Source organism: Macrobrachium nipponense, chromosome 19 (genome assembly GCF_015104395.2).
Source record: "Macrobrachium nipponense isolate FS-2020 chromosome 19, ASM1510439v2, whole genome shotgun sequence".
Taxonomy (NCBI): domain Eukaryota; kingdom Metazoa; phylum Arthropoda; class Malacostraca; order Decapoda; family Palaemonidae; genus Macrobrachium; species Macrobrachium nipponense.
Window position 1 is genome coordinate 6557555 of NC_061088.1, and position 13198 is coordinate 6570752.

The window sequence follows — 13198 nt, forward strand, 5'->3', positions numbered from 1 at the left end:
GATAATGATGACGAAGATACAAGCAGATCATTGTGATGATAATGATGGCATGCTAATTCCCTACAGATGTTATTTTCCAAGTCGCCTTGTGTTACCAATTGAAGACCAAAATAATGGTTTAAGTGGATGAAATATTATTGTATGGTCTGAACTCGATATAATATGGATACTAGCTTCTCAAAATATGCTTGAATCAATATGTAATATATATGCAATGTTCTAAATGGAATTATTATTGCAATGGTTTACAATAAAGGTTATCCTTCGATACTGAATTATGAAATGCTTTGCTCCAAATGTAATAATCTAGAATTCTGATATTACTGAAATACAAAATGAAAAAAGGTCTTGAAGGTATGAAGATCTAAAGAAATTGACCACAATACCCTACTGCATACTTCAGTGGTCAGACACTCAAGGATGGCAATTAATTCATATATGAAATTCAGTATTTACTCAGAGTATAAATCAAGATATTTTGATTGGTGTAATACATTATTGTTATTATTATTATTATTATTATTATTATTATTATTATTATTATTATTATTATTATTATTATTATTATTCGCAAGGTGAAAACTATTCATGTGGAACAAGCCCACCACAGGGGCCATTGCCTTGAAATTCAAGCTTCCAAAGAATATTAAGGTGTTCATTAGGAACAAGTAAGACGAGGTAAAGGGAAATACAGAAAGAAGAGACAGTAAACCATTGTAAGAGACGGTATCAATGCTCTTAAATTTAGGACCAGTAAAACACTAGCCTTAATTGGTCACTGATCACCCAGTCATATGGAGGAGTACTTAAGCACTGTAAACACAGTCAGTAAGTTAGTGACCAGACAACCTTTCCTGGAGGAGGTTAGTTAACTATACTTCTGTTGTTGCTGTTGTTTGAGTTGAGGTCAGTGAACATTGGTGAGTGCTTTTGTGGTAAATTATTATTCAGAAGATGAAACCTATTCATATGGAACAAGCCCACCAAAGGGGCCATTGACTTGTAGTTCAAGCTTCCAAAGAGTATAGTGTTCATTAGGAAGAAGTAAGAGAAGGAGATATTATACTAACTCTGGCTGATAAATAGAGAAAAAACATTGATATAACTAAATAAATAAAACAGGCATTAAAGCCATTAGTTCATCTATATGCCGGAATGCCAGTCATTATTCCCAAGGAGTGCAGCTCACCTAGAGAAATTGAACTGAATATCCAATGAGGTCATTACTACTTTTTTGGGGCGCGACGTCTTCAGTTGCCTTGGCAGACTCATCTCTTCAAGAGAAATTTCTCAAGGTCTTTGCAGGGATAAATAAAATATGAAAACATGAAAAATGACTTCAAAAGAACTGACTGCAAAATACCCATCAGATGCCACAAGCCTTGCGTTAAATTCTTTGGGATATTATCAAATATCCACTTGGGGTTTTAGCCAAAAGTGGCTCTTTAGGGGGTAATACAGTTTTGTGTTTATAATTAAAAATTATCTGGATGTACAAAGCAGCTTCCTTTAGCTCAGAAATCCGTATTAGTAATCTGGATTTTTATTGGCAACCTGTGAATTGAAGTATGAAACGTAGAATAATATTATATCCACGAAATTTTGCATAGCTGTCATTGTTCATTTTATCTTGTGTGAATTTGTGCAGTTGTGTTTGCATTTTCCAGATGTTTTCTTTTTGTCTAATAAGGTTTGGAATGCTCTACCTGCTTCCGTTCTCCCAACCTCCCTTCCCTCGGGGTTAGACCCTGGTGTTGTGTTGTAGCTACTTCTCCCAGTCCAATATGACATAAGTCTATAAATGATCATGATAAAAGTAGTCCTAAGTTACATATAGCTGATATGTAGCTGATATTTTGCTCGTTTCGGTGACCCATCAATAATTACGGAAAAAAACAAGGCATGGCCCGACCTCCAGCTTGCTCGGGATGTGTAGAAGAGTTTCCCCTTACGCATAAGCTGTAAACATTATATACATAACATTACGTAAATTAAAACTTGCTAAAGTCTACGATCAAATAGACCGTTGTTTCACCAACGAAAATTTAAATAAATACGTCATATTTTATTAGAAATTATTTGTCTTTAGTGTGTAACATGCACATTATTCATTTTTTTACATTTTCATTCTAATAAATAAATCATAATTATCCTATCCTAAAATTCCTCTATCTTTAATTCAACGCAAAACAGCTCTTTTCAGCCATTTTAAACTTTTCCATAGGGTTTTCCTGCACCCCAACCCCCAACAACAACAACAACAACAAGAAAGTCGTTTGTAGGCTTACTCCCCCTGTAAGCGAAAAGCTTGGTGAATCCTTCACCGCAGAGCTAAAAACGTTACCCCTGACATGTAATAGTCATTCAGCGAGATGGGCACTCACATTTTAATTGCTATATAACTTTTGCAAAGAAGAGATCATTAAGCAGTACACCGTAAATCCCTTTTCTAGCCCAGGCCTAAAGTCAGGAGCTAAGTTACGAAGGAAATCCTGGTAAATTACTATTTCTTGAAAGAGGAAAGGCTATACACCAAAATGTTTAAATCAGGTAATAGACAGCGCTAATAATTAATCTTTTTCTCTAGTCTCTGCAACTTATCATCACTTTCCTTAAGGAATCTGTATTGGGCATTGCAGGGCATACCTATTATCTTATAGTGAATTAAAAAAAAAAAAAAACAAGAGTCGGCTTCATAGGACAATGGGTATCGTAAAATGATTAGGCATAAGCAAACCATGATGTAATAGAGGGTAGAGTAGGCCTATCATAGGCCTGCCTATATAATAATGCCCTTAAGAATACTGCATTGTGCATTGCCAAGCATACCTATTATCTTGTAGTGAATTATAAAAAAAACAGGAGTCGGCTTCATGGGACAATGGCTATTGCAAAATGATTAGGCATAAAAAAACATGATGTAATGGAGGGTAGAGTAGGCCTATCGTAGGCCTACTTAGTATATAATAAAGGCGTTCAAGGCTAGGATAAAGAAGAGATAAGAAACAGCGTTGTTAAGGAATGGAATCAAACGTCATGTAAATCTACTGGTAAATATCCCCTTTACCTGTAACAGATGTGTTTATTTTTATCGTTTTGGTATCTTGAAGTGCTTAGGAAAATCGAAAAATGAAAATACTTACAATACTAATAACAATAATAAAAGCAGAACACTATATAAGGAAGCATAAACCACCATAAACAACCAAAAAAAACATTAAATAAGCAGACAAAGAAACAAAAACTAGCCACCTATTTTATGCGATGCAAAAAGCAAACTAATAGCATTACTTGATGACCTATTAAGAACTATAATGTCAAAGATCAGGAAATTGGCCCAACAGGACATCGAGGTATTGACGCCATCACCGTAAACCTGCACTTTATAGACTCGGGGTTTCGGTATGTCACATGGATGGACCCACGACCTTTCTGCGAAGAATGGTTAAGTTCATTGATAAAAAGGTCAACTGTAGACTTAGAAAAGGTCTGAAGTTTTATGATGCTCATAACAGAATGTAAAGTCAATTTTATTTATCTAAATATGCGTATGTGTGTTTTGAGTATTGAGCTGTAGGCATGACTGTGCAACTACAGTGTATTTACAAAATGATTTGCATATACACATGTTTACATGCGCATGGTTAAGTTCATTGATAAAAAAGTTAGCTGTAGACTTAGAAAAGGTCTGAAGTTTTATGATGCTTATAACAGAATGTAAAGTCAATTTTATTTATTTATAAATGCGTATGCGCATGCTTAATTATTGAGTTGTAGGCATGACTGCATATAAAGTGTATTTACAAATGATTTGCTTATATATATGCTTACATGCGCATATCTGTTTCAGAGAAATACCGACTGGTTGGGTGGTTGGCTGAGGTTTAGTCAGCCTTATGCCAGTGCGGACCATGCTCAATGCCAGCGAATAAGTATTGGTAAGATGCTGAAATGGCTGAAAGGCCTGGTGTGGGCCATATTAACCCAGAACGGCCAGCCTGGATCAAATAAGCTCTCCGAGTAAGAAGCCACTCTTTCCAGTTCCAGGATGAGTCAAAGTAGTGAATGAGTGTGGCCACTGGATCCTCTTCCAGGTCAGTGGTAGAGTCTTCGCCTGCTGTTCTAACACTTAAGTTCAACCACACAGCCTTACCTGTTTAGTCACAGGCTAAAGACTCCTTCTCTAGCTAAACATATATAGCAGAACATCTCTCATAGACATTCCCAAACACTTCAAAAGCTCAAGGTTTACTCCCATTGTGTTCCAGCATACGGACATGGAAAGGCTTGTCACTTAGCCTATGTATACCAATCACATCTGAGTAACAGAGCTCTCTCTCTCTCTCTCTCTCTCTCTCTCTCTCTCTCTCTCTCTCTCTACTGGAGGATGATCATATATCGTGCAAGGCGATCATCTTTTTCATGCATTTGTTTTATTTTCTTTTTCGTAGATACAACTCTGTTACAGAAAACGGGATGTTATGGAAATAATGTTTATTTATACTTTGAAATAACCAGTTGTATTGGAGTCACCTGTGTATTTCCATACCCAAATTATAGATGTTTATGAGTCAGGCATTCAGTAAGTTAGCAGGAATAGATGAACTACAATAAAATTTAATATCGTTGGACATCGACCCTGAATTGCCCTATACAAAGAAAACGTTGAGGCAACTTGAGCCTGGAACGGCGAACTGCGCTAGATACCTTTTGAACCAGATTCTATCTGATGAAATTTTGTAGGTAATGATTTTCAAACCTCAATAGCATTGTTTCCGCGTGCGTGTGGAGTTACTGAGCTCAAAGTGAAGCTCTGTAGCTAAATGAAGTGTATTGTAGTTCTAAATGGAGTTATTTTTCCATTTAGTCATGGAATTGTGACGTCATAATAATAGTGATGATTGTTGTATGGAATATCAGGAAAGACTGGCTTTGTGGCATACCCGACGACGGGAAACTCCTCATATTTACTAAAAAAAAAAAGTAAACAGTAGAAGAGTATACAGTATACAGATAGCATCGGAAACTACAATTTCTAATTAAAATGAAAATAAATTCTGTTGCAGATCAGGAAAACAATTATTGCAAGATATCAATTTTTGAGAAACGATTTATTTTTGGTCTTGTATTTATGAAGGAGAAAAATATTATGAATAAATTATTCAACATCTAAAGATCAGTGTTGATTGTATGACTTGAATAACTAACCGAAAAAGTCATCTAGCATCACTTGACAATATTAAAAATGAAAATACGATGAAAAAATATTGAGTACATTATTTCACATGCAGAGTTCAGAACTGATTATATTAAGAACAATAATTGACCGAAAAAGTCATCTGGCGTTAGTTGCTAACGTAGAAGAATGAAAGTACAATAGACAAAACGTGCTGAATAATATTTATTTTATTACTTTTATAAAATACCCGACATTTAGAGCGAAGAATTACGAATCTGAATGAAAATACGAGAGGAAACACGCTGAATAATATTTATTTTATTAATTTTATAAAATACCCGCCATTTAAAGCGAAGAATAACTAATCTAAGTTAAGTATTGGTACATTTCAATCCCATTAATATATGAATATAACTAAATAAATATTACTGATGAATATAACAAATAAAATATTCTTAGATTCACAGCCTGAAGCCTACGGTTCGAGATCCTTTTAAAGGATCCTTTAAGCCTCTTTACCCTCGCCCTCGCCTCCTCCTTGTCCGCCGAAGGAGACTTCCTTCTCCTCCCCCTCCTCCCCGCTGAAGGATCCTTGATTTCCGTCGGCGGCCACGCCCCCCGAGCTGATGGGAACGGCGTTTGATTCTACGATTCGGTAGCCGAGTTCGTCGGCGATGTACTTCACGTAGAATTCCGTGCCCTCGGGTGATGTCCAGCTGTAAGTGATTATTATTATTATTATTATTATTATTATTATTATTATTATTATTATTATTATCGTCAGGGGTGTTGTAGTAATGTAGTGCAGCATCGTCATAATGATTAACGTTGCAATTTTTATTATTAAGCAGAGCACTCATTTACGTCTCTCTCTCTCTCTCTCTCTCTCTCTCTCTCTCTCTCTATGTATATATATATTATATATATTATATATATATATATAGAGAGAGAGAGAGAGAGAGAGAGAGAGAGAGAGAGAGAGAGAGAGGTAAATGAGTGTTTTGATTAATAATAGCATAAGTATATATACATATATATATATATATATATATATATATATTATATATATTAAATTTAGAGAGAGAGAGAGAGAGAGAGAGAGAGAGAGAGAGAGAGGTAAATGAGTGCTTTATTGAATAGTTTTATTATTATATATATATATATTATATGAATAGTATAATATATATATATATTATATAGTATATATATATATATATATATATATATATAGAGTAGAAGAGATATAGAGAGAGAGAGAGAGAGAGGAGAGAGAGAGAGAGATACTGGGCACACGCTATTCCTTACCTGTATGATCCTTCAACCTTATGCCCCGTCTCGCCCTCTTGCTTGTGGGCATGATCCTCTTCTGCAATGTCCAAGACGGTACCCGGGTGGGCACTTGTCAGGGCTGCCAGCGCAGTTAATATGATCACAACCTTGAAATAAAAAGAAAAAATTTTTTTTCAAAATAATGGATTCTCTTGTGCGGTTGATGATGTCTTTAATTATGGATATAAATTTGTCATTTTTTTTTTTACAAGTTGAGACAGTTTTTTTATTTTTTTATCACGTATATAATCCCAGATTCATTTTCCTCTCATTTAAGCAAATATTTACAGTAATATATTTCAGTCAACCATATTTACAGATGATAAATATTCCAGATAAAATCTACGCAGAAAGAACCTTTATACACAATCGCTCACATAAAAAAAATATAATGATCTTACCTTGAATTCCATATTGTATTCTTTAGACGACCTTTGTATATATCACCTTACAATTCAACGACACAATCTCGTGGGCTGCTAGGTCTAAGCACAAACGTCATCTGATGAATTCAACAGCGGGCAAGTTGCTTTTTATACACCGATGTCCAGGTCACACTGCTGTGCCCTTGCGGGGGGAGGGGGAGGGGGTTGGGTTCTTGAAGCTCCTCCCATGGCCATGAGGTCATGGGGCAAGCAGGGAAGGTCATCTGAGGCATTCTGTGGTCACAAAAGCGAACTTAGTTTTAACGAGAGCTGAGGATCGTAAAATATCAATTTTATGACATTCTGCCAGTATGTATTTGTTGATTTTTGTGTTATTCTAATTCTGTTTGGAAATCTAAGGATATACGCTATTCATATTACTTTCTTGGTTGAATATTATGGCCTATATATGTATTCGTAAGTGTATATTTATATTGATAAAATGAAAATGTTCCCAAATAGGTATATCCCAGTTCTTTAAGTAGATAAATATAAGACAATTATTACGTAATTGTTCCATTACAGAGAATTGAATTGTTAGCAACTCAGTGAACTCTTATTATAAGCTAAACTCTGCTGATGTAATCATCATTTTTCTAATGAAATGTTTACGAGACAAGAAAACTATTTAATGAGGAGAGATTCTTCTGATTAAATAACTTAATATACGTCACATGTAACAAAAGAATCACTCTAAGAATTTCTTGATGCTTCAGAGAACTTCCGAAATTGGCCGATTTCAGGGGATTTTTAATTGATTCTAAATCTTTTTTTTATGAAGAATTACCTGTGATTCTAATTCAAGTTTTTATGCAGCACTTTATGATGGGATTCTAAATCAGTTTTCATGGAAGATTTCAGTGATTCTGAATTTGTTTTCATGCAAAGTACCAGGTGATTCTACATCAGGTGTCATTCATATCAGGTATTTACAGGATTCTAAGTCAGTGTTCGTAAAGAATATCAGGTGATTCTCAATCAGTTGTCATTCATAATATCAGGTTTTTAGGCGATTCTAAGTCAGTGTTCGTAAAGAATTTCACGTGATTCTCAATCAGCTTTCATTCATATCAGGTATTTACAGTTGTCATTCATAATATCAGGTACTTTAGGTGATTCTAAGTCAGTGTTTGTAAACAATTTCAAATGATTCTCAATTCATTTTCAATATCTCATACTTCGAATGAATTCTATATCTACGCACAATTACATTTAAATCTTTACAAATTTCTATGTCATAACCCAAAGTGAATCTAATGTAATCTATGCAACATCTCGTTCAATTCCTGTAAATTTGTTCGTACAATACTATATAATGGCATTTGACATTCGTACCCATGTATTTTATCATCACTGTCTAGCGTCTCTCTCTCTCTCTCTCTCTCTCTCTCTCTCTCTCTCTCTCTCTCTCTCTCTCTCTCTCTCATCCCTTTTCTCTTTTTCTCATTCATTTCTAGAAATGCAAATCGTAAAATTCTTTTCCCATCACTTGACTGCATCTTGAATATCTGTTAGAGGCAAAAATAATCTTTGATATCTAGATATTATTATATCCTCAAGTTCGAAAATAGATATATCGATGCATATTCCATTTCACGGAAGTTCATTATAGACATATTGATGACGTTGACCGATATTGAAACTCCATAGAGATATACAAAGCTGCATCGTTAATTCAAACTTGCTCTTAAGCACTGCAGGTTAAATGAAAAACAACTAAGAGCCGATGCAATGTCTAGAAACGTAGAATCTGGTGATTACCCTCGTCTTTGGAAAGATATCCAGTCCTTAAATCCCAAAACTAAAAAGCTATCACAGAGAGTAGGGGAAGCGGTCGGAGACGAAGCTATCGCAAGGATGTGGGGTGATCACTTCAACAATATCCTGAATTGCATAAATGATCAGGATTTCCGAAGCGAGGTAGATAACCTCCTTAATGACAACATTCAATTTCATTTTGCAGACCGTATTACGCCAGGTAACATCAGCGATGCCATAAACAGCATACGTAATAATAAATCGCCCGGCTGTGATGGTCTTCCCGCAGAGGCTTTCAAATTCTGCCATTACGATTATTTAGCAATTTTGCTAGCTGCCCTTATTCAATTGCGTGCATAATTTCGCAGTTTCTTCCAGACTCCGTACTCTTAGTTCACTTGATACCATTAATCAAAAACAAGCTAAAGGATGCAGCTGACCCTGGCAACTACCGGCCAATTGCAATCACAACGATCACATCGAAGATACTTGAGTCGGTTCTTCTTGTGAGACTTCTCCCCTTTCTACACACCACTGACAACCAGTTCGGGTTTAAAGCAAACCACTCAACCGACACCTGCATCTACATACTGAAAGAATTGCTGAACTACTACCTATCATCAGCATCTCCTGTTTTCCTGTGTTTCGTAGATGTGAGAAAAGCATTTGACAGAGTAAACTACCTGAAGCTCTTCCTGAAGCTGCATAAAAGGGGCACACCCCTATATCTAATTGGCATTTTACATTGCTGGTTCTCCACACAGCAATTCTGTGTCAAATGGGGCAACGTATTATCGTACACCTTCGGCTCCCTAAACGGGCTTGGGCAAGGGGGCATTCTCTCTCCATACCTGTTTAATACGTACACAGATGCCTTGAATGTCAAACTGAACTCACTCCCAATCGGATGCACTGTCAATGAAACAACTATAAACAACCTCTGTTACGCCGACGATATGGTTCTGATTTCCCCATCAGTACATGGCCTCCAACGACTCATCGACACTTGCCGCCAATATGCAGAGGAATTTGATATAATCTACAACGAAACCAAGACCCAGTGCAAGTCGCTGCTCCCTTAAGCATATTGCAGAACCACAAATTTTCCTCGGAAACCATCGGCTGGAATTTGTGCGCGAATTTCCGTATTTGGGTCACATTATTACCGACGACCTAAAAAATACGGCAGACATTGAACAGAGGCGTCGTAAACTATGTGCAACTGGCAACATGATTGCAAGGAGGTTTGCCTTCTGTCACCGAGACGTGAAACTAAGCTTGCTCTTCCGCTCGTACTGCTACAGTATCTATGGGTGTTCCCTCTGGACGAACTATACCCGAGAGACCATGAGACGTATCACTGTTGTGCACAATGACATTCTGAGACGCCTCACAAACACTCCACGCTACCACTCCGCCACACAGATGTTCATAGAAAACCACCTGGACAATTTAAAAATCATTGTAAGGCGAACAATGTCCAGCCTGGTAACCCGAGTGAGAAACAGCGGCAACTCGCTCATACAAAGCATCCTAAGGAGTGAAGCAAGAAGAAGATCTAAATTGTGGGAAAGATGGGAAAATGAGGCCTTTGTCCCCTAAAGGACTTCATCTCTGTATTAGCAAGATGTCATCTGCAGATTTTGTCATTATTATATTTATTGCTGATATTTTATTTTTTCATTATTTCTGTGATTACTATCAAGTTAAAGTTTTTTTTTTTATATATATACATTCAATTCATGTATTTAGGCCTCTGGACCTGACTACTGTAACCACCTAAGATCTCTAGTTGAAATTTAAGTTATATAATCTGTGCACAAACTGTTATAACTCTCAATGCATTTTTTTTTCTCACCAATATTATTACTATTACCAGTATTATGATTACTATCTTTTATGCTACCTTAGCTATTTTGTGGATAAGTGCCGATTACTCATTTTTCCTATCATGTTGACTCATATATCTAGATTGTGTATGTTACTGTGTATTTTGTATATTCATTGTATATGGCTCTGAACCGAAATAAAGGATATTATTATTATTATTATTTAATGTCTCTTTATGATCTATTATCAGTTCCTCTGATAAAAAGTGAAAAGTATTTATTTATTTATTTGTTTATTTATTTATTTATTTATTCATATTCATAGTTTTACAGTACGTGAAAAAGTGAAAAGTATTTATTTAATTATTTTTTTATCTTTTTATTTATTTATTCAAGTGTTTATTTTTAATTTTACAGTACGTGAAAAAGGGAAACGTTTGATTGCTTTCGTAAATAAATAAATAAATCTATCCTTGAAATAGCATGTTTTTTATTGTGGAAAAATTACATTTTCCTTTTTACAATAATGAAGACACTCAGTTGTGCAAGAAATAGTTAAGATAAATTGAGTAATTTCAGCAGGTGTCACTAATTCAAGTATTCCATTTTCTGAAATTTCCGCCCAGGTACCTAGGACCACAAAATGCAGCATGAATATTAACATAGATTTGAAAACAATGTTAGAAAGCACTCGACGTAAAACGTAGTCCAGATACGATCAACAGATGTTGACAAAAGCATTAACATTTCGTAATATATTTGCTCGTGGGAAATTCGTCCATTCGTTCTATCCGTTGGGTAAAAATGTCATAACGCTGTCTAGAAGATTCCCACGTCGAGTAAATGTGGACAAAAATGTCTCTTATACATTTAATTTTTGGCAGCATTTCAGAACAAATATTACTAAACTAATGTCTTCTTCTCATATTTCATTTTTGGCAGCATTTCCGAGTAAATGTTGACAAAAAATATCTCCTTCTCATATTCCATTTTTGGCAGCTTTTCCAAAATCGTGGCTAAATTCATTTATCTATTCATTTTTTAAAAATATCATTGCAATACGTCTTCAATGGCTCAAGGCCTTCCAGAATGCGACCCGCGTACAATCTTCGAATTAACAAGTCCATTTCGGAGTCGATAATGTCATCTTTTAGAGGCAGTTTCGTTATACGACGTTATACGAACGTCTCACAACGTCACGTTTTTAACCCCCATAATGCATAGCGATGTCAACTCTGAAAGGGCGATAGGTTTATACGGTTTTGCTCTAGTTTTATTTTTGTTTTTAGATTTAACGGGGCTATAAGTATAAATGGTTTAATTATATCTTTGCATCATTCGATTTTAGTATATTGTGGCCTCTAAATAATTGTGTTCTTTTTCATTTTCGAATTATTCGGTTTTGTTCTAGTTTATTGTAATTTTTAGATTTTACGGGGATGTAAGTATAAATGGTTTAACTATATCTTTATATCATTGGGTTTTAGTTTCTGTTGGGCTCTAAATAATTGTTTTCATTTATTTTCCATTTTTATTTATGTACTTTAAAAAAAAATCCTTTTTTTTTTGGTTGGTTTACTGACTCTGATATATTTGATATATACCTTTATATTATTCGGTTTTAGTATCTGTTGGTCTCTGAATAATTGTTTTAATTTTTTTCTATTCTTTTATGTACCTTTCTACAAGACGCATCTTTTTTTATTGGTTTACTGATTCCGAGGTGAAGATGTTTGATACATATCTTTATATTATTCGTTTTTTTATTTTTATTTTTTTGTCCTCTAAATATTTGTGTTTTCTTTTATTTTCCATTTTTATTTATGTACCTTTTACAAAAAAATCTCTTATTGGTTGTTTTACTGGTACGTAGGTGAGAATGTCATAATATATATATATATATTTATTTTATTCTTTTTTTTTGTTGGCTTCTAAATATTGGTCTTTTGTTTTATTATTCCATTACAATTATGCACCTTTCTACATAAGTATCAACTGTGCTATTTAGATGGAAATAAGTTACTTATTTACATAAGCTCTCGTTCACAATGATAATTATCATACTTACTACCCATACAACTTCAAGTAATTATTCTCTCTCTTATTTCCATTTTTCCTAATTTTTATTTCCTAAAAAAAAGAACATAAATTTTCCGAAATAATTTACTTGAAATTAACTTTCTTTTGTTTATTTTTCATTTTCATTTATGTACCTTTGTACATAAATATAAATTATTTTATTCAGATGGAAATATGTCACTCATTTACATCAGATCTCATTAATACTCCTGATTGTCATACTTACAACCTATATAAATCGAGTTATCAACCCCCAGATAATGATACTCTTTCTAATTTCAACTTTTTCTAATTTTATTTTCCTAAAAAAATAAAGTCTGAATTATCCTTCACTTCCAAATAATATACTACACTTTCAATATTCTCTGAGAATCATGTTTAATAACATTTTGGTTTTAATTTGTACATGGCTCGAAATAACTGTTTTTTATTTTTTTTATTCTAATTTTTGTATCTCATAAATAACAGTTGTCTTATTCAGCAGGAAATATGTTACTCATTTTTATAATCTCTCATTCATACTTAAAATTATTGTACTTACATCCTATATAACTCAAGATATCAAATTTCAACTAATAATAATAATTATAATCTGTCTA

General features: G+C 34.4%; 2 protein-coding genes across 2 annotated transcripts in view; one reads left to right on the forward strand and one right to left on the reverse strand.

Annotated features, from left to right (window-relative positions):
• The window catches only part of LOC135214103 (uncharacterized), a 4948-nt gene extending 4673 nt beyond the window's left edge, over nucleotides 1-275 (forward strand). Inside the window, exon 2 of the mRNA XM_064248208.1 lies at nucleotides 1-275. This exon is cut by the window's left edge and continues 416 nt beyond it. The gene's annotated coding sequence lies outside the window, so the exon portion shown is untranslated.
• A 5274-nt stretch (nucleotides 276-5549) lies between these two features.
• LOC135212533 (uncharacterized) lies at nucleotides 5550-7006 on the reverse strand. Its single transcript, XM_064246064.1, has 3 exons — nucleotides 6910-7006; nucleotides 6485-6615; nucleotides 5550-5895 (listed from the first exon to the last, which is right to left on the reverse strand). Exons 1-3 carry the CDS (start codon nucleotides 6919-6921, stop codon nucleotides 5685-5687), a joined length of 354 nt encoding a protein of 117 aa, XP_064102134.1. The 5' UTR covers nucleotides 6922-7006; the 3' UTR covers nucleotides 5550-5684.
• Between the last annotated feature and the right edge of the window lie 6192 nt (nucleotides 7007-13198).